At 32.7% G+C, this 22,904-nt stretch overlaps 1 protein-coding gene across 4 annotated transcripts in view; it reads right to left on the reverse strand.

Annotated features, from left to right (window-relative positions):
* Positions 1 to 4,764: 4,764 nt before the first annotated feature.
* The window catches only part of LOC143256487 (N-acetylgalactosaminyltransferase 7-like), a 63,014-nt gene continuing 44,874 nt past the window's right edge, over positions 4,765 to 22,904 (reverse strand). For all 4 annotated transcript variants that reach the window (XM_076513780.1, XM_076513787.1, XM_076513797.1 and 1 more), the window contains exons 7-12: positions 18,697 to 18,814; positions 18,221 to 18,346; positions 11,189 to 11,407; positions 10,134 to 10,232; positions 8,969 to 9,094; positions 4,765 to 6,610 (exon numbers count right to left, since the gene is read on the reverse strand). In XM_076513780.1, the coding sequence (XP_076369895.1) occupies positions 6,473 to 6,610; positions 8,969 to 9,094; positions 10,134 to 10,232; positions 11,189 to 11,407; positions 18,221 to 18,346; positions 18,697 to 18,814 (826 nt within the window). In that variant the 3' untranslated portion in view covers positions 4,765 to 6,472. The remainder of the gene's footprint in view (positions 6,611 to 8,968; positions 9,095 to 10,133; positions 10,233 to 11,188; positions 11,408 to 18,220; positions 18,347 to 18,696; positions 18,815 to 22,904) is intronic.

The raw sequence follows: 22,904 nt of genomic DNA on the forward strand, positions 1-22,904 counted from the left end.
TGAAATAGTTTCAAAATTATAAATGTTTGATACTCTAAAATTTACAGTATTCAGTTTTGGAAGCTATACTAAACGGGTAAAACATTCATCAAATTACAATGAATTATTGTTACATTTAATATATGAAGATTTTTGTACATACTAATTTACCAATTACTGATCTACAAACTTCTTGAATAGAAGTATGAATAAAAACCCCAGCTAACATAACACTTTTTACAACTGTAGTTTTATTATGATAAAAAAATCTGGTTCTATACTAAATTCAAAATGACAAGATGAGGTAAGTGCAGCTATTTTGGTCTATGTAATTTAAAACTGAGGATATTTTTTTTAAATATATTTTTCTCTCTGGCTTAATACTTTTAAATACAAGAAAAAGTTAGTTAAAATTTATACTCACAATTTTATAATATTCAGACTTTAAAACTAACATAACATTAAAGAATTTGATATAATAGCTGTTAGTTTACACATTATAAGTTAAAATAAAATTTTATGAAATGATTTCTAATTGAAAAGCTAAGTCCACAGCTTTAGTAAGAAAAATAATTAATCAATATGGCAATATAGTGTGTGAGAAGAATAGTATTTTGTTGGTGGAATTTGAAGTTATAAATTATAAAACAGTTTCTTTTCAAGCATTTACAATTCAATATTCTGTGTAAAGAAATATGCAAAGTAAATGGTACACATAACATCTAGGTTCATTCTCATTTGTTAAAGCATTTAAAATATAAGTAAAAAAAAAGAGGTCCAAGTGCTTCAGATATCAAATGTAAATTCTTTTAATAGCAAAAACCTGCTACTTTTCAAAATTACTTTTTACTCCTAGATTATTCAAATCTTCATTAACCTATGTTGTGAAAACTTATTTAACTGTAATTTTCAAATTATAAGATTCCCCCGTTTTATTACTTGACTTGGATGTTTTCAATGGAATTCATAAAATGCAAGAGATACTTTTAGGTTGAAAACTTAAAAATATTAGCAAGTACAATCATATTAATTTGGTACCAAATTATTTTTAATTCTAATGCATAGAAATTTACAATTTCAGAAAATATTTAATTTTTTTGCCTTTTCCCCAGTTTTTCACTTAGAAAAAAACAAGCCAGGTCATTTTGGTATTGCTGGTAAATTACAGTAGATAACTACAATATTATAAACTATTTTACCAGTTAAAATAAAATCATTATGCCAAATCTGTATTAAAATTTCTAGAATTTACATGAAGCTATGCCTCATTCAACCACCACTGTATTACAAGATATGGAACCTACACAAACTTGTGTCTCACGGGCAATTACTGCTGCATTACTCTCTACATTCAATTGAAGTTATGTTAACAGAGTAGACTAAGGAATAGATTTTAAAACACTTGTCTCCAGCAATTCAATTGATTTTCTCTTTTATTTTGAAAGATGAGAACCAGTAGTGTTTCTAACACTTGGAAAAGATATTACACTATATATATATATATATTGGTGAGAACTAACGTGAAGCAATTCCAGGGCCAGTAGAGAACTAAGACAGTTGGTATAAATAGTGCAATTTGACTTCACCTTCAGACAGGTATTCCACTCATTTGTCCACAGAATTTCAAGATTCTTAATTATAAAAACCACATTTGTATGTTTTGACATTTGACCACATAAAATTCCTAAAAAAAAAGAGTAAATGAAAAAAAATTCTAGAAATATTGGTTGTTTGGTTGGTTTGGTGTGTTATAGCACAAAGCAACTAAACTACTTGCACCAAACACCTCGTAAAAAATTAAAATTAAAGTAAAATTATTAAAATTCATAAGAAGAAATTAAGGTAAAACAAAGTTTAATTTTTAAATTAAATACTTAAATACCATTAAAAAGATTTATGGCCTTTAGAAAACTAAAAACATTTGTAAGGTGGACAGCGTTATCATCGTCAATAACACTGTCTAACATTATGGATAAACCTTGGGACAAAACATGTTTAAAATGGTGCCATTGTTGAGAGTTATAACTACAGTAAGACAGTAAAATGTGGCTTATTGTGATCTGAGTGTCACACAGACAACACATTGGTGCATCAGTCCCAGATACAAGAAAACTATGAGTTAAAAACTGTGACCAATGCACAGTCTAGTTAGGACAATTTCCTCTTTCTGATCCTCATGGAAGCAAGATGGCCAAAGTCTAATAGAGGGTTTTATTTAAAAAAGCTTGCTTATGTTGCTCACACAAAGTTGACTGCTAACTGGCACAGAGCTGAGCCTTGAATACAGGACCAAAGTCCATGCATGGAACAGGCACAGCAGTGATAGTGCCAGAGCAGACAGATTTAGCTGCGGTGTCGGCAAGCCCATTCCTGCAAATACCAACGTGGCCTGGTATACAGAGAAACTGGATAGAAATAGATGTTAAAGAGAAATCGACAATCACTTTTGAACATTGGCGAGAACTAACGTGAAGCAATTCCAGGGCCAGTAGAGAACTAAAACAGTTGGTATAAATAGTGCAATTTGAGTACTACTTAGCTTCTATGTGATCCAGGGCTAGAGAAATGGCATACAGATCAGCAGTGAACACAGAAACTGTATGAGGTATTCTGTGTGCAACCACCAAACCACAATAATCCATGGCAGAGCCAACAAAGTCACCTGATTTCAAACCATCCGTATAAATAGGAATGGAAGTATGGTTCAAAAGCTGTTCAGTAAATAAAAGACAGTACCTTGCAATTGGGAGTATCTGCTTTTCTCAGATAACTAAAAGAAAGGTCACATTTGGTGACTGTAAGAAGCTATGGTGGGATGGGCTGACCAGTGGATACAGCAATGTTATCCAAGGACAGACCCAATTCATCCAACTGCACCTGGACATGAAGGCAAATAGGAACGATGGCAGATTGTCTGTTCTAAAAAAAACACATGGCCCACCGAGGAAGAAAAACACAACTCTAGGTGGGATGCTGTTGTAAAGAACAAAGTTTCAAAGCATACAGTAAAGACAGTTGCAAATGGCAGAGATGCAGAGGATATTCATGAGACTCTGTGTATAAGCTCTGAACTTGGAGAGTGTGGAAAGTCCCAGGGAAGAACCAAAGCCTCTGATGATAAACAGGGTACAGCATATTCAAGCCGAGATCCTGGCAGAGCCATAGACCAGTAACCAGTCTAGCTTCAATCGAATAAGAGCATGATATATCTTTGACATAGAACATCAATCCTCTCCCCAACAGGTGGAAGAGAGGATACGGAGAATGTTTAGTGCTCTTGTACATTTGACCCATAGCTGCTTCACATGTGGTATAAAGGTCAGCTTATGGTCAAAGATAAGCCCTAAGGACCACAGGTAGCACAACTTTGCCAATACAGAGTTCAGGATCAAAGTGAAAACCCCATTGGTAGCAAAAGTATATGCAAACAGTTTTAGAGAGAGAGAAGTTAAACCCATTTGCTACAGTCCACTTTAGTAAAGGATTAAGGGCAGTCTGAAGCTGCTGCTCAATATACCTTATGCTCGATGACTGATGAGATGTGAAAGTCGTTGACACAGAGCTCATTTGTAGCAGTAAGAGGGAGTTGTTCAGTGGTGGTATTAATCTTTATACTGAAAAGTGTGACACTCACAACACAGCCCTAAGGGACTCCAAGTTCCTGTAGAAAAGAACGGGAGGTGTTGAACTCACACGAACTTGAAATTGCCTATCCATTAAAAATTGTTTAATAAAAATAAGCAAATGACCATGTAACCAACATAAATGGAGGTCTCTCAAAGTGCCATACCTCCATGTAGTATCATAAGCCTTCTCAATATCAAAGAATATTGATACAAGATGTAGTTCGAGAAAGGCTTCTCTGACTAACGTTTCAAGTCAAATCAGATGGTCCATGGTGGAGGGCTGTTGTCAAAACTCAGACTGGATGAGCGAGAAAAGGTTGTTTGATTCAAGAAACCAAACAAGACAAGCATTAAATATCCTCTCTAAGGTCTTACAGAGACAGCTCATCAAAGCAATTGGATGGTAATTTGAAGGGATCTTGGGATCCTTCCTAGGCTTAGGAGAAAGGCAGGACAATAGCCTGGCACCAGGCATCAAGAAAAACATTCTCCTGCCAGATCTGGTTCAAAACAATCAGAAGAATAGCAAGAGAAGCAGGAGATAGATAGTGCAGCATCTCGTAGCATACATCATCAGGTCTGACTGATGTACTGCCAGACTGATGAAGGGCCAGTTAGACATATTGGATGAAGGTATAATTCTAACAATTTTTAAGTCAATCCATCAACAAATGAAGGAATGGCATTTAGTTAAAAAGTGCATGGGAGAAAAATTAAAAAAAGAAAGAAGAAACAAGAGAAAAATAGAGACCCTCCATACATTCATTCAAAACAAATTAAAAAAATCTACAAAAATACATGTATAAGCAGAGAAATTTTGATAAAGTCACCTTTATCTATAAAAACAAAGTTTTTGTCATTCCATGTCTGGGAGATGGAATATGAACAATAAACTGACTACAGTTTATTTTTTACCATATTAGAAAACACAGTAATCTCTTTTTTTCAACTAAGAAAACTATTATATTAAAGTATCAGGAAAAAACAATACATTATTGTATGGAACAACTATGGGTTTCATAAGGACAGATATTCTTTCTCCTTTCTTTTATAACAATTTTAAACACTGATGTGAGAAGACTGTCCCATTTTTATTTTATGTACTGTTTGTTTATTCTTTATACACTCACAATATAAGTACACACTAGAAAAAAGATAGTTTTATTGTATATATTCTTTATTATAAATTCATTCACAGTATGTGGACATACCAGGCAGATGGTTGTTTTACTTCATGTAGTCTTTATTCTGAATGCATTACATATCACACAGAGTACTAGTTTATTGTATGTAATCTTGGTTTATTCTGAATATATTCATTGTATATGCACACATCAACAAAAGTTGTTTTAACAGCTTACCTCATAAGAATAAATGTGTCAGCAAGATGATATGCTGATTCAGCTATTTGATTCTATCAGGAATAAGCAATTTTGTGTAAACTGTACAAACCTTTACCAGATTTTAGATTAAATGTGCAGTTTCCAACAGTTAAATTCAGCAATAAATGTATTATAAAATAATTACTTTAACAGAATTACATAGATTGTAATAAAAAAAAGTTTCATAGTTTAAGCATCCATGCTATTTAAATCATAGCAGAAATGATAATGAAGTATTTACCTAATAAAGATTGTTGTCCATGTTTAAAATCCAAGCTAGTTAAGTCATAAAGATGAGGAAGTGTTTCATTAATAAAGCTAAGTACAAGTCATGTAGTCTGAGTTTAAAAAATTAAATGTAACTATAAAATAAAATCATGAGAAATATATTAAACTAATTAATGTAACACATATGACCAAAATACCTTTAGATCACTTTGATGAGCAGTCATTTAGATGATGATAAATGTAGTTTCTTCATTAATACTTTCTATGTAAAAAACAAAGCTAATTATTGTTTTCCCAAAAATAGTTTTGTTTATTTATGATTATTATGCAGCAACTACTCAATAGGTTACTTTTAATAAAGACTGCCTTTGTAAGATTTGTTCAGGATCAATGTTCTGAAACATCTGTAGTTATTAACCTACGAGCACAAAATTATTTTTAAATACAAGAACAAGCTAAAAATTTTCTGCAACATGCTCTAAGACCTGAAAAGATTCAGCAAACTTTTTATTTATGTGAAATGAAATGCAAAAGACAAAAGCAAACAAAATTCATACAGATTGGATAAACTTACAGAAAATACTGTCCAGAGTGACAAACTTAAAAGATTTTTTAAATGAAGAAATGGTAGTTTGTTCAAAACATGTCTAAATTTAGAATAAACACATACCTATTATGAATTTCAGCACACTTATATTAGCTACTGTTTAACTTTTCACACTAGCAGAGAAATAAGTTTATCAATTAGTGTCTCTAATATATTAAACTAATCATCTGACCTGCACAGAGAAAAAAAAAGCTCTGCTCTACATGGCCTGAAGAAAGAAAATGCTCAAATGTTTATCTTGACCCACTCCTTCCACATTCATTATATATATTTTCTCACATTGGTATTCTATTTTTTACTTTTCACAAGAAAGGAAGAAAAATAAGAATTAAAAGTTATCTACAATTAAAAAAAAGAAAAACATTGAATACAAAATTAAGGCATTATCAAAACACAGAATTCAGTATTTCCTGTAACTGAAGGACTTTCAGTTTCATAAAGTTTACAACCTCAATAATTACAAATGATATCCCTACCAAAAATCATTGTTAACCTTTTCAGTGCTTACTATCTATGTTCCAAAAGTTTACTTGATGCCACCTCACACAGAATTGTGATGTTATATGAAGTTCAGTTATTTTCACTCTCAAATTTCAGTATAAAAGTTTTCAATACAAAATTATTGGTAATGCATACTTATTCAGCAAATTTTAGACAACTTTCAGTTCTCTGAATATCCACTTCTGTCCACCTTCCTCTTGCCTACATTCCTGGAGATGAAGTTGATTACTCTGATGAGTTAGTTGGAGACACTTCTGATGGTGGTGATGGTGAATCATCTTTGTATTCTGAAAGTTATGGTTATTTTAATAGTTTCAACATTTTATGCTTTTCAATAATAAAAAAACAATTTCTAATGATTTGTTACCACATATTAATTAAAATATAATTACTTTTAAAATAATCAGTTATCTTTAACAATTTATTAATTGCCATTATTGCTAAGAAACTATTTTACAGAACTATTCTTACAAAAGTATTCACTCTTATCAATAATGTCACATTTTGATGAAATAAATTATAAAAACAATTTTTTTAATGAACTTGATTTTAATCAAATGTCAAATGATCAAGCCTAACACAATTGTGTGTGAAGAAGGTCGAAAGTCAGCAAGACCTGCAAATAAAATATATAAACTGAAATCTGCTGATTGCATTTATATTTAGCCTCTAAGTCAGTATTTGGGGAAGTACTTTTGGCAGCAATTATTGTTCTACCAGCTTTGCACAATAAAATAGTGCAATTCTAGCCCATTCTTTCTGGCAAAATTAATCCAATTCCATCAAGTTCATTAGAGGACACTGCTTGGGTGCAATTTTCAATTCTTGCCATGAATTTCCATTAGATTCAAGCCAGGACTCTGACTGGGCCAATCCAGGACATTCACTTTCTTCTTTTAAAACCACAAAAATGTGGCTTTGGACTTGGTACATTAGATCATTACCCTGCTGAAATGTGAATTTTCAATCCATTGTTAGTTTCTGTGTTGATTCAAGCAGGCTTTTTCTTAGGATTTACCCATATCTTGCACCATCCATCTTTCCCTTAGTACTGAGAAGCTTCCCAGTCCTTGCTGATGAGAAGCATTTCTATAACATGATGCTATGCTGTCCCCACTAATTTTGACAGTGTTGGGCTTACACCAGATGTAAAACTTTAAATTCAGACCAAAAAAAGCTCAATTTTGTCTTGCTTGACCACAGAACCTTCTGCCACATATATGCAGTATCATAAGATTTAAGATGATTCATTTTCAGTATTGGCTTCTTCCTTGTCACTCCACCACACATGCTAGCCTTGTATAGAGAATGCAATCTTGTCAAAGTATGAGCACTAATTCGCATCTCAGATCTAGAACTTTGCAAATCTATCAAGTCATTGTTGGTTTCACAGTGGCATTCTTAAGCAGTTTCCCACTTGCCTGGCTGCTTAGTTTAGAAGAGTGGCCTGACAGGGGTAGTGACTGGATGGTTGAAGCACATTCCACTTCTCAGTGATAGACTTCACCATACTCAAAGGGATAATCAATGACTGAAATTTTCTGTAACCTTGTCCTGATCTGTGCTTCTCTACAACTTTATCCCCAAGTTGTTTGGAAAGCTTCTTAGCTTCTACAGTTGGTTTGTTGTATCACTATGCAAAGTGTGAATTGAACAGATGCATCCACTCTGAAGTCAAGTTAAACCACTTTGATTACTTACAGAAAGAAACTAATTTTGAGACCTTTCAAACTAATCTTTTTCATGTGAACTGATTTTGGATTGCCATAGCAAACTGGTCAAATACTTATGAAAATCTAAGTCACTTAACTGCATAATGTTAAGTATTTTTTTAAGTTTCTCAGTTTGGAGTAGATGAGATTCTAAATATAAAGTTCATTTCAGTTTCATGACAGCATCAAAATATGGAAACTTTGTAAGGGAATGAATACTTTTTTACAAGGCACTGTATAGCAGTTAATTTCTATTATTTGCACATACCATACAATAGGTGTAGCATGAACAAAATGTGATTTTCAGAAACTAAAAATGCAATAACAGGAGAGAACATAGCACAGGATTTTTATATATAAATATCTAATCATCATTTTGAAAATGATGATATACAGTATGGCAAAAGAAATAAAAATTCATTAGAGGAGCAAGGCAATGTTTTAAACTATGTGTAATTGACCCGAACACATTCATACATTATATTATAAATTAAAATATATGATATAAGGAAGCTACATAAGAAATTTTATTTTTCAATAACTATTCTAAAACATTAGTACAGTAAGTCACTTGTCAAGCATATTTTAAGGTAAGTATGAGATTGGTAATATTCTTTTTCAGTTAAAATTGTTAAACTAAACTGGAAGTGTTTTATATTAATTAAAAACTTGTATAAACAGCTTGAATATACATTCAAAATATCGTAATTAACTGTTCTGCCAGTGATTTGTTATGTGTTATTAATGTATCTTATTTAAAAGTTATGTCACTGCATTTTCAATAATGTACATTTTAGATGGTCAAATGTTTACCAAAAAATATGTTCAGTAGATAAGAATTAATGAATACGAATAAAATTTTGCTAACCAAAAAAAATTAGCTATGAAAATATGAATACAAACTATATACAGAAAAAAATAAGTCATAATTACAGCATCATACTGCCAAGGACCATCAACAGTCCCTAAGCGACAGAACACAAGTTTTATGTGATGTGTATCCCCTTCAATACACCTCTCCCCAACACCAAGTTGACCTTCCTCATTCAGTCTGAAAACCTAGTAATTTAAAATATATAGTTTAAAATTGAAATGCAAAATAAGATAATTTACCATTAAAATTAAGAAAATACTTAAAATTTTAATTAGATATATCAAGAAATGACAGGAAAGTATTAATAACCACAGACAAGCTACGAAAATTCAAATCTGCTCACACTCACTAATGATTAGAAATATTTCAACAAGAGGGAGTCTGCAATAGCTGTAGCATTAGAAATTCATTTAAGAAGAACTAGAGTAAATTAATCAAAATCAATGAGACCTTTGCTTTCCTTTTTATTAGCTATATTTTGTTGTGCAAGCAATACCAAGTAATACCAATTCAATTTTATTGCTCATATCTACCAGTCTAACCCTCAAATTAAAATTATTTTAGGTAGTATTAAAGTAAATTAATGTATGACAACAGTCAAATACATCAATCCATAGGATTGATAAATACTTGAAAGTTAATGTCTATTATAAATATATTGATGTTTAATACAAATACCTAATGACAGTAAATCTCATCATCCTATATATATCAACTATATATAAATTCTTTATGCACGAAGTTAAAACTTCTTTGAATATACTGGTCTAGTTGCAATAATTCAAACATTTCAATATAATAAAAGATTTAAAAATACCGCAGATATATTTAAATGTCAAAAGGCTGATTTAATATCATTATTCATTTTTGACAAAACAAATATGAGCCAGAAGAAACAGAGCATAAAATCTTTAATAATATTGCTAGTACATGCATAAATTCCTGATTTTTGAGTGACGAAAAAAGATCTAAGTAAAAAAAGGTTGCTGTAAATCATTGCCTGCATAACACATTTGTCAATTTGCTATATCTTGTCCCTCACTGAGATTGCAGGGGTACTGTTTAATATACATATTTTTTCAAAACAAAAATATTTCTCTCAATATCAGTCAGCCATCTTCATAAGCCAACAGTTGCATTTTATTTTAAATTTAATAAAACATCCTACAGTTTCATATTTAAATATTCACATGAAAATAAGATTACAAAGAATACATTACTCACTTGGTTTCCACCAGAGCCATGACAATGACTCAAGCCCACAGTAGAGGGAGGTTGTGATCCCATCGTATCAAGGCATTGACCTGTTAACATACTGCGTACCTAAACAACATCCTATAAATTATCATTTTGCTTTATTGTTACAATACTACATACCCAATCAACAATACCCAATGAATAAGTTTATCTTGTCTTCATGCTCTTCATTATAAACACCATTTCACAAATGTAATTTCAATATTATTAAACTCTTCTCTTACCAGGAAGGGTACAGCTTCCTAAAAATATGTTAAAAAAGTGTGGAAAACTGAAAAGTAATGAATATATTCTAAAAGTAACAAAAATGCAGTATATACACTGAAATATTTATATATATAGTCATCTAAATGAACATAATTTAATTTGAGATACCAGTCTGGTTACGAAAATGCATTCCAGTATTGCCCAGCACATAAGCTTTATACACAACTTCCTAATCATCATTCTACTAAATAATGACAAAATATGATAAAAATGTATAAGCATGAGAAATGTAGGATTATGTTATGAACTCTGTTTACTTAATCTGAATGTTTTTGTGCAAAAACTCTTATGACACCCTATAAACCAAATATTTATCAAAACGTAGAAAAACACCATGTTGAAAGCAAAGATTTTAATCTTTGACTGTCACTGAATATGCCATGAAAGAACATATGTATACAGTTATTAATATTGCTCTTATACAAGTAAACACACTTTTCTAATTGGTTGAGACTATTTTTCATTATATGTATTTATAACTTGGATAAACTCACACTAAATGTTTAAAACATATGGAAACATTTCTGAAAATTTAATGTAAATATCCTAATAAAACAACAGGCACTATACAAACTATTACAGGTAGTAAAAATTTAAACCCTATGAAGAAGAAATTTAAAGCAGCAATAAGAACTTGCTTATGTTCAGGATTCAAGTTAAAGTACAGCTTGTACGGGAAGTCATGCTATTTTAAAGCACAGTAATAACTTCAAATATAATAAACCCTTATAATACTATATATGAATTGAACTTACTTCACCCCAGTACAAATTTTTAGGTAACAATGGAAACTTGTACAACACATCGTATGCTACGTTGTCCATATACCACTTGAAGTCTTTACATTGTAGCTTCTCACGAAGATAAAACTGTTCAGACAAGTCACCAGCATCATACTGGCGTGCCATTGGTTCTCGAGTATAGAAATATTCTTTGTATTCATCCATCCACACCTCCACAACTCTCTTATAGTTCTAAGGGTTGATTGAATTGAATGATTTTACTTTAAAAAAAAAGGTAACATACTTAACACAAGTTTCAAAATGGTTGATTGGTTGATTTAGTGTTTTACAGCATAAAGCAGCTAGGCTACCTGCACCAAACATCTGGTAAAAAGGTAAAATTAAAGTAAATTAAGGTAATAAAAACAAAGTTTCAAAAAACATAAATAGCATAAAACTAATGTTTACATCTAGTCTACAACATTAGGAGAAAAACTACAGTAATAGAAGTTGTAAAGGACTTTCTGTAGAGTAATTGTAATTATTATAACCTGCCAAGAAAACTAACAGGTAAGTACAAAAGCCACTGTCGGTCACCTGAAGCTGGCCTTTCCATTCCTGATCCCGAGTTATTTGACGTTATAACCATTTTCAAAAGGTGAAGTAATAAAAGTTTTAAAAGACGTGTAGCAAAATTTTGATAAAAACTCGCCAGAATGACTAATGACTAGTTCAAACAGCAGTGTTAGTCACCTGAAGTTGACCTTTCCAGTCCTGGTTTCAAGTTATGGACATTTTGTAATTTCAAATCGAACTAGACGGACTTTGATTCTTAAAAGGGAACTGCATAAAAAAGATTTAATGTATAAATTAAAAAAAAACTTAAATAGCATTAAAAAGATTAATGGCTTTTAAAAAACTTTACCAAAGTGGACAGTGTCGTCACCACCAATAACACTGTCTAAACATTATGGACAAACCTTGGGACAGAGCACATTTAAAATGGTACTGTTGTTGAGAGTCGTAACGATGGCAAGAAAGTAAAATGTGGCTTATTGTGATCTGAGTGTTACACATACTACACACTGGTACATCAGTTCCAGATAAAAGGAAACGATGAGTTATAAAGCTGTGACCAATGCGTAATCTAGTTAGAACTTCCTCTTTCCGATCCTTGTGGAAGCAAGATGGCCAAAGTCCAATATGTTTTTTTTTGAAAAGCTTGTTTATGCTTTGCTCACTCCAAGTCGACTGCCAGCTGGCACGAAGCCGAGCCTTGAATACAGGACCATAGTCCAGGTATAAAACAGGCACAGTAATAGTGATGATGGTGCCAGAGCAGATAGATTTAGCTGCAGTGTCAGTGAGCTTGTTCCCATGAATACCAACGTGGCCTAGTATCCAGAAAAGCTGGATAGAAGTAGATGAGAAATGGGTCAGTCAGTTTTGAATATCGGCAAGAACAGGGTGTGAACCAACATGAAGCAATTCCAGGGCCAGTAGAGAAATAAGCGAGTCAGTATGAATAGTGCAGTTTCAGTACTGCTTAGCTTCTATGTCATCCAGGGCAAGAGAAATGGCATACAGTTCAGCAGTAAACACAGAAGCTGTAGAGGAGATTCTGTGTGCAACCACCGAACCACACGAAACCATGACAGAGCCCACAGAGTCACCTGATTTTGAACCATCTGTATAAAAAGGAATGGAAAGATGATTCAAAAGCTGTTCAGTAAATAAAAAACGGTACTTCCAATCAGGAGTATCTGCTTTTCTTTGATGACTTAAAGAAAGGTCACATTTGGGGACTGTAATAAGCCATGGTGGGACGAGCTGACCAGTGGAAACAACAAAGTTATCCAAGGACAAACCCAATTCATACAATGGCCAAAAGGAGCAATGGCAGACTGTCTGTTCTGAAAAAGCATGGTCCACCAAGGAAAAAAACACAACCCCAGGTGGGATGCTTTGATAAGGAACAAAATTTCAAATGGATGATGAATGGAGTCCAGCATCGTTAAGGCCGAGGGTCTGGCAGAGCCATAGACCAGTGATCCACAGTCGAGTTTTGATCGATTAAGAGCACAATATATCTTTAGAGTAGATTATTGATCCTCTCCCCAAGTGGTGGTAGAGAGGACATGTAGGATATTCAGTGCTCTTGTTCATTTCTCAGGGACCACAGGCAGCACAACTTCACCAATATGGAATTCAGGATCAGGAGGAATACCCCATTGGTGGCAAAAGAGCATGCAAACAGTTTTAGAGAGAAAGAAATTAAAGCTGTTTGCTGTAGTCCACTTCAGTAAATAATTGAGGGCAGTCTGTAGCTGCCGCTCCATATACCTCATGTTTGACGACTGACATAAGATATGAAAGTCGTCGACATAGAGCCCGTTTGCAACAGTGAAAGGGAGTTGTTCAGTGATGGCATTAATTTTTATATTGAAAAGTGTGATACTCAAAACACAGCCCTGAGAGACTCCAGGTTCCTGTAGAAAAGGCTGAGAGAAGGGTAGGACAATAGCCTGATGCCAGGCATCAGGAAAAACATTCTCCTGCCAGATCTGGTTAAAAACAATCAGAAGAATATAGTAATTGAGACAATCAGCTCAAAAGGAAAGAGGCGATCACTCTGCCCGAGTCTTAATGGCTAAGAAGGTGGAGGAAGAAGCAGACATGTTAGATACCCAACAAAAGCTTTCACCTAGAGTATCGGCGATGCTCCTGGTATCAGCTACTTCCCGGCCATCAGAGAGTAAGATCGAGAGAGGGACAGAATTATATTGCCCAATGACCTTTTGAATCTTGTCCCATATGACTTTGGAACTGGTGGTAGAAAATATGACAATTGTGAAATTAATCCAAGATTCCTTCTGGCTTTGATGTCTTACCCACTGAGCATGTGCAAGGGCCCGCTGAAAAGCAATGTAATTCGAGAGTGTGGGATATCTATGGAAAGTATCTCAGGTCCATGTTTGAGCCTTCTGTGCCATGTGGCAGGCAGGATTCCACCATGGACGAGGATATAGTGGAAAATGTGTCGAGGTTTCAGCAATACATTGAACAGCTGCTTGTATAAAACAGTCAGTTACTGCTGCTACACAGTCATCTATTGATGTGAGACACACAAGGGCAGGATCAAGTTTTGTGAGAACAGTGAAAGAGGGCCAGTTTTCCTGATCCAGCTTTCACCGGGGCATGCAAGTTAGGTGGCATTGACCATGGCCAGTTTCTCTCAAAATTATAGGAAAATGATCACTGCCTCCTAAATTATTGTCAACCCTTCATGAAAAATGGTAAAATAACGAAGGGTAGCAAATTGAAAGATCAATTGCAGTAAAGGACTGACTAGGCACATGGAAATACTGGAGAACCAGTATTGAAAGGAAAAAGGTTGTAATCAGAGAGCATATGCTTTACACAGAGCAACCTCTCCCATCAATATCAGCACTTCCCCAGAGGGGATGATGTCCATTAAAGTCCCCCAGGATTAAAAAGGGAGACGGCAACTGTTCAATGAGAGCATCAAGGTCTGATTGATCATATGTCTCTCCAGGTGATAGGTAAAGAGAACAAACAGTGATTGTATGACTCAAGGAAACATGGATAGCTACAGCCTCCAAGGGTGTGTCAAGTGGCAAAGACAGGGTGGACATATGCTGATCGACCAACAGTGCCACCCCTCCATGCACTTGTGCATCACACAGCCTGTAATATCTGCACAAAGAAAACTGCTAAAAAATGACTGTATTGGCAGGTTTCAGAAATGTTTCCTGTAAGGAGAGACATACAGGATGGTAGGAAGCAATCAGTGTTTTGATGTTATCCAGATTAGTACGTAAACTTTGACAGTTCCATTGTATCAAGGTGGCCATTTTTAATTATGTGTTGGCAAATTGGGTAGAGAATCCTTCTGTTTAAGACTGCATCTTTTTTCATTACTGTCCTTATTCGATTGACCTATTGACCTCCATGGATTCTGTGCTTGGTTGATTGGGCAGGTCTTTGCTGTTGGAAGAGGATTCCAGTGACTGAGGACCCAAAATAATGATTGTTTTGCGTCTTTCGGTACGAGAAGAAGTAACCGAGGAAATGCCTCTACCCATAATCAACGGATGTGGATCATGGGGTTTGTTGGGATGTAAGTAAAGGACAGAGATGGGTGTTAAAGTTAATTCGTCATCTTTTTACCCATGGAGGTCAAAAGGCTTTCAATTTGTTTTGAGAACGATTCTTTTGGAGTCACAGAGAGATCTGTCTGCACTCCCACTGTAGTTGTGGAAGGAAATGCAGCAGCATATATCTGAGATGAAGCTGTGGATAGCAAGTTTTGAGCCTCGTGATAAGTAATGTTATGAATCGTTTTCAAATGCTGTACCTCTTTTTCTTCCAACCATTTAGGGCAAGAACAAAAGTACAATGGGTGAGAGCCATTGCAATTGATGCAATGAGGGTCTGTTTCACACCCATAGGCATCATGGTCCTTGCAACCCCAACAAGCACAAGTCAGGGAACCATGACATGACGTCTTTGATTGACTCTTCCTCTGACACTGGAAACATCAGAGAGGGTTTGGAATGTACAGCCGTACACTGCAAATAATATTTATGGAACATACATCTTCCAACTCCACCCTAACTCACTGCATGTTCATATGACTAACTTCATCACATGCCAGGGTCATGATGATTAATATGGAGAAGATCATATAGATGTCAGACCATGAAATATACCATATATACACAAACAACTGCCAGGTTTGACCCCTCCATGCTAAAAATTTGAATAAAAGTAGAATCCTGGATAATGTATTGTTCTGATAACTTAGAAACTGCTGTTTTTAAATTCTGATATCAATATTATATACACAGCACCATCAGTTGCATAAATACTTGATACCTTGAATCTTAATTTAGATTATTCTTTCTTTTTTATTTTTACTGAAATTGATTTGACATATATCATGTTTATGCAACAAAAAATTGCAAACGGTTTTTATGTATATGAATAATATATGCTTCTATATATTAACCTATCTCTACATAGTAAGCACTACCACATTTAGTTATAGCTAATTTCTAAGTGCTGTTAAAATCCTTTTCTGTCTTATTAAAGTCATTTCAAAAATTCCACTCATTTTTTTGGCAAGCATGTGAGAATTAAAAAGAAAGACAAACACTTTGGCTCCATAGCTAGTTTCCAGTTTTAAACGTCAGCAACATTTTTCAATGATACTGATAGTTTTAGAAGCTGTGAAACACTCGACAATGGCATTTAGGTGTTCAAATAAGACTACAATTCAACTTTAGCATTTACTTGTTAGCATTACAGAGTAATAAGCTGTATGTGGAAACCATTCTTTCTTGGTTTGTCTCTACAAACTAAGCATTACCATGCTTAGTGACTGAAGTTACTAAATAACCCAATTTTGATTTCTTTCACTTTTTAAAAGTTGAATTTAACAAAGTTCTATTTGACAGTCTACTAACAAAAAGTCTAGGTATGAAAAATTAGTTTAAGAACAAGTTATCCTACATATCTTCAGACAGAAAAATATATGTTAAAATTTCTCATTATAACAATATATCAAAATTTAATAATGGATGTAAATTAAATCTGTTTTGAAGCTCTTTAAAAATTTATTTTTAACAGGCACTTAACTGCTTTTCCATATAACTAGGACTGATATTTTACTTTGATTAAATATCATACATACAAGGTTAAACTGGTTTTAATAAATCATTTAGCACTAAGTACAGGAGTTCCTTTCATTTTGAATGCCAAATTAAAATTTTAAAAGATAAAATGTTTTAAATGTTAATGAGAAAAAACAAAAAAACTTGTAGACAATAAAGTTAAGATCCAAATATCAGATGGTGCAATACAAAATTTTGAAGCTTTACTATTAATATTATTTGTATTACATATTTCCAATTAAATTTAATTCAATATTTTGGAAGAATCGTTTTTTATTATTTAAGTAAACTAAAAGTATTTAATATTTCCAAGACAAAGTACATCATATTTCCAGGTTAACGTGCAATTTTTTAAACACTAAGTAAAAGAAAGATTATAGTGAAAACAATGATAAGAGCTACCACACTCAAAAATATACAAGTGGGAAGTACTATATTTACAAAAACAAAGAATGATGAAATCCAAAATTACTTTTGCAATTGCAAACAAAAGTAAGTAAGACTAAAGCATCCAGAATACTGTAGTTAATTCAGCATTTCTCAAACTTTGTTTTTGACCACTTGATCATTTTTGTTCTTTTTAACAGCAGACCACAATAGGATCTATAAACAATGTTGTTGCTTTGCTTCCTTTCCCTAACTACAAAACCATTCTGCAGACCACAGACTAAGAACCAGTGCACAAGATTATGCTCAATATTACTTCACTTTAAAATTATAAGAATAAATTATGAAGGTACTGTGTTAACTAAATGAAACCACATTTTATGTTTTATTGAATGATATTAATTTAGCAGTACATTCACTGTATCAAAACCTGATGACTGACAATCATGGCCAGACTAATAAATACAGAACATTTCTGTTAGTCTATACAGTAACAGAAGATTCACTATCTGCATAGCTTGCACTTTCTTTAAACTTTTGTTCTTTTATCATCAAGTTTGAAAGTTATTTCCATTAAGTATAAAACCAACAATGTAATTTTGCTTTTACACATGATACTCTATTTTAAATAAATGTACTGTAACTTGTAACAAGCAACAGAAGAAAACAGAAATTAAACTGGAATTTATTTTTCTTTTGGATTAATTCTTTATCCATTGTATGTGGAATCACTGTTCAAAGTAATTTTTTTTCTCCTGACACACACATACATTATGATGATCAATTTTTAAAGACGATATGCCCATGAATATTAAAATTTATTTTGTGCAGCTGTGATACATAAAGCAACAATGAATAAAAATTCTGAGCAAAAAAATAAAATCAAATAAAAATCACACTAAAACTTTTAAGTCAGATTACAGCATTTACTAATGTAACCAGCAAGTAAATCAAAAGCTTTTAGTACAAATACAATACTTACTAATGTAACCAGTGGACCTTTCCGTTTACGGGCAAGTTTTCCAAAGGTGTATGGCATAAAGCCACGATACACATGACCCACTCGTGAACATGGTACCCACATTATGCCACCTCCACATTGCCATATCTGAAATTGACAAAGATAACATAAATTTAAATAATTTTAGGAATTATATTAGCCAAAACTGTGTGTCTGTATTATATATATTAAAAAAAAAAGTAACTAAATTAAAAAAAAGTTTGTCTTCATTGGACTGTGATTTTTGCACTTCAAATTCTATCTCAAGGTTAAAGACTTAAATAAAATAACTATACGTGCAGTCATGGAAAACCAAATAAACGTTTTTGCACACAATGTTATTTTTTCCTATGAAAAAAATCCTTCATTTTGGTGAAATTAAGTTTACCAACATAAAACAGCAAAAAACAGCAAAACTACAATTCTATGTAACTGAAGTACAGAAAGTTCCAACCAACCTTGAAAGATAGCTCAAAGTTCTCTCCACCCCATACTAATAATCCAGGATCGTAAGCCCCAATCTTAAGAAAATATTCTCTGTTAATTGCAAACAAACCTCCTGCATGAGTTGGGGATCTACAGATATATAGTAATTAATCCACATTAACCAATGATTTTTTAAAAGTTGCATTCACATCTTTATCTTGATCTGTTCTAATTCTTTTCTATTTAATACAATCTGCATCGCTTTTCCATTTTTGAAATATTTTTTTTTTTTTTTCTTTAAGATCGTCCTTAAGATTTATTAAACTTTCAAACAAAAAACTGGCATCTGGTAATTTTATCAAATCATTTTACACTTGGCATTTATTTGCACATTCATACTGAATACTATATATCCTTGTATATGTTCCTATAGTAGAAATTCTTTTAAATTAAGGTAGTAAGGTACTGATTATTTTATGTGAAGGTTTGAATACAGTTTTTACATCAGTGCCCAAATTATTAAATGGGCGAGTAATTTCCTTAACCATTCATGGTACAAAAGGGAGTGAAACAAATTTGCTATGTTTTGTGTTATTGATAGATGAAAGGTCAGAGTAAACAATGTTCTGTACTCTTTTGAAGGTTAATACAAGCCCTATCCATGATGTTTGGATTGAAACCTCTAGACTGGGCTATATTCTTTAACCTTTCCAGACAGGTCACTAGTCAAAGGCCATGTCATCATGTTTGTTGACTTGCATTCAAAATTTTATTAAACTACTATTTCATGAATTTATGTCATTATGTTTGGTATCAAACTATATAGTACAACTGATATTATAGTATTATATGTTATTCAACTTCTTAATTTAAAAGTAAATGTTAAAAAAACACAATCAAACTTCAATTTCTGTATGTCATGTGGTATAATGAATGCAGCACTGGTTCAAATTAGATACTTGTGATGTTAAAGTACGAAGTCTATAGTTTTATATGAATTAGAAGCTCAAATAATCAATATCAACAAGCTATAATATAAAAGAAGAATGTCATATCTTAATTTTATTGAGACAAGCTTATGTACTGAATGAAACACAGTAGCCCCACATAACTCTATTTTTGGAAATGGTCCCTTATGTACACTTAGTCAATATATGACACACAAGTAACCAACTGACAGCTTAGAATGTCCCCTTGTGGCTTTCTCAGTCATTTTAATATTTTAGAAGATGAAGGAGAAAGATTGTGTTTTTCATCTGCTTAAAATTTTTTTTTTATTTTTTAGGCTTAAGTGCAGCTTCTTTATGAAGTTTCATAAATTATAGTGTATTCAATTGTATCAATACAGTAATTTAAGATTTTGTTGGTTATTCAACTATTTCATAGCCTAAACATGCAAAATTTTAAAAGGCTTAGCAACCTATTTCAAGCAGCAAGTGTACAAAGATAATAGCTGGAAGAGATAATTATTTGCTTTCCTTTATTTACTGTTCTATATTTTGAGAAAAACTGGTTTAATAACTTATTTTTAAATAGTAATAATTTATATACACATGTATAAGAAGTAAAATGTGGGTGTTTATTGCAAGATACTAGTCTTCTAAAACACATCTAAAACAGTCACTTTGTAAAGACTAAAAGTCAGTTATTTATTATTGAACATGGTAACATGAATACATGCTTACCTCATCATTCTAGCTTCTGCATTGTTAGTGAAGCACAGTTGAAAGGTCATTATAATAAAAATAACAAATATATATAAATGTATTATGTTATGAGATTTAAACTATTTAGTCTTAAACATTTATATTTTCTTGTCATAATCTGTTGTCATTCAAGAATGAAAGAAGCATGATTTATATTTATTTCCTAAATATTTTATGGTGGTCACAAGATCAGTTAATTCTATTAAACCAGTACAAAGATATTCGTAAATGAAAACAATAGATAAAATATTAAGGTTTTTTCACAGGAAATGTTTGATAACTATCTGATTATTACAAAAATTTTGCATGTGAAATTGGAAAATTTTCTGAAGCATAAAAGTATTTTCAATCTTAAAATGAAAATGGAAAGGCAACATGCACAAATGAAAAAAGGTGCAAGAAAACATTGCATGACAAACCTTACAACTTAATAAAAAATTTAATATTTTCCACATAAAAGCATTGTAGTGTTTAGTGATAATCTATCAAATCTTGTTAACATAAGCTTATTAACTTAAAGATTATAGCATGACAACTATAACATGCACAAAATGGTTATGAGATCAATCCTGTGCTTAAAGAGCTAAGTGGTTCAATTCAATTAGTAAGTCTTCTTTGTGAGTGCAAAGTTGTACAGCACAATTTACACAAGTAAAGTAAGAGCATATTATTTGTGATATATGGTGACAAAATTTTACATGTGGTGGCACATTGACAAATGGGTTTTTCTGTATACAATGGCAGTAATTATTACTTTCACTTTTTACATTCACATATAAAAAAGAAGAAATGTTAGATCCTATTTTATCTGCAAAAATTATGATACAAGGTCTCAATGTGTTTATGAATTCAATAAAATTAGCTCCTTTAACCTGAGCTGACACTAATCAGTGATGTCAAAGTGAACAATGTTTCAACCTTCTTTGGTCATTGTTAGGCTCACAAAGAAAGAAAGAGGTAACTGACCAATAGCTGACCACATGTTTGAAAGGGGTTGTGTAACTGAGTGTTGGAATGTAGAGGGCAGGCTTAGATGTTTGAATATATATGTATATTTTTGGCTTGAGTTGTTGTATAAGTAAAGCTTCTTTAATTTTGTATTTGTTTATGTTTGTTTCTTTATTCAGTATTTGAGTGTTTTCTATGGTTATGTTGTGTTTATTTGACTTGCAGTGTTCAAAAACGTGTGAAGGTGACTTTTTATGTTCTTTCAATCTGGTTTCCATTTTACTACTTGCTTCTCCAATATAGAAGTCGTGGCAGTTATCACATTGTATTTTATAAATAATGTTGGTGTGGTGTTTGTCAGTGTAGTTTTTACATAGTATATACCCACGTTTTGTGCCTGGTTTTTGAATAAATTTGGTATTAACTGGAATGTCATATTTTGTTACTAATTTTTGCCAAATGTTGGTTATTTGTCTGCTGATGTCGGGAATATATGGTATGCAGCAGTATATGGTTTCGTGATTTTTTGATTCGTGAGATATATTTACTTTTGTTGGTTGATTTTGCTTTCTGTCTAGGTGTGTGCGTATAATGTTTTCTATGGTTTGTGGAGGAAACTTATTGATGTTGATGAAGTATTGTTTTATTTTGTATAATTCATCATTAATTTTATCTGGTGAGCATAGTTTTAAGGCTGTGTTTATTTGGTTTCTTAGTATGTTGAGTTTTTGTTTTGTTTCATGTGCTGAGTCCCAAGGAATGTATAGTCCAGTATGGATTATTTTTCAGTGGATTTCTGTTTTAAATTGTGTGTCGGTTCTTGTAATTTTGAGGTTAAAAAATGATATTTGATTACTTTTTTCCTGTTCACACGTGAAGTTAATGTTGGGATGTATAGAGTTAATGTGATAGAAAAAATTAAGTGTGTGTTCTGTAGATGTGAATCCCACAACCGTGTCATCTACATATCTGTACCAGTATAGTGGTGGATGTAATGCTGTGTTAATTGCTTGTGTTTTAACTTGTGTCATAAAAATATTGGCTAGAACTGGTGATACTGGGTTGCCCATGCTTAGGCCATTTGTTCGTACATAGTTGTGGTTGTTGAACATAAAGTTTGTTTTCATCATGGTGAATTCTATGAGGGTTGCTAATTGGTTGCTGGGAATGTTTATAGATGGGTTAGGGTCTCGGATATAGAGTTCTAAGGCTATCTTGCAGGCTTCAGTGGTTGGAACTTCTGTAAAGAGGGATATAACATCAAAACTGGCCATTAAGGCTTTATGATTAAGTTGATTTAGATTAGACTTGAAATTAAAAGAGTCTTTGATGAATGAGCTGGCTGATGTTACATATTTGGAGAATGCCCATGCTATGTATTTACCAAGATTGTAATTAAACGATTCATATGTGGACATTATTGGTCGTACGCACCTAGACAGAAAGCAAGATCAACCAACAAAAGTAAATATATCTCACGAATCAAAAAATCACGAAACCATATACTGCCACATACCATATGTTCTTGACATCAGCAGAAAAGTAACCAACAAAATATAACATTCCAGTTAATACCAAATTTATTC

Source organism: Tachypleus tridentatus, chromosome 1 (genome assembly GCF_004210375.1).
Source record: "Tachypleus tridentatus isolate NWPU-2018 chromosome 1, ASM421037v1, whole genome shotgun sequence".
Lineage (NCBI taxonomy): Eukaryota > Metazoa > Arthropoda > Merostomata > Xiphosura > Limulidae > Tachypleus > Tachypleus tridentatus.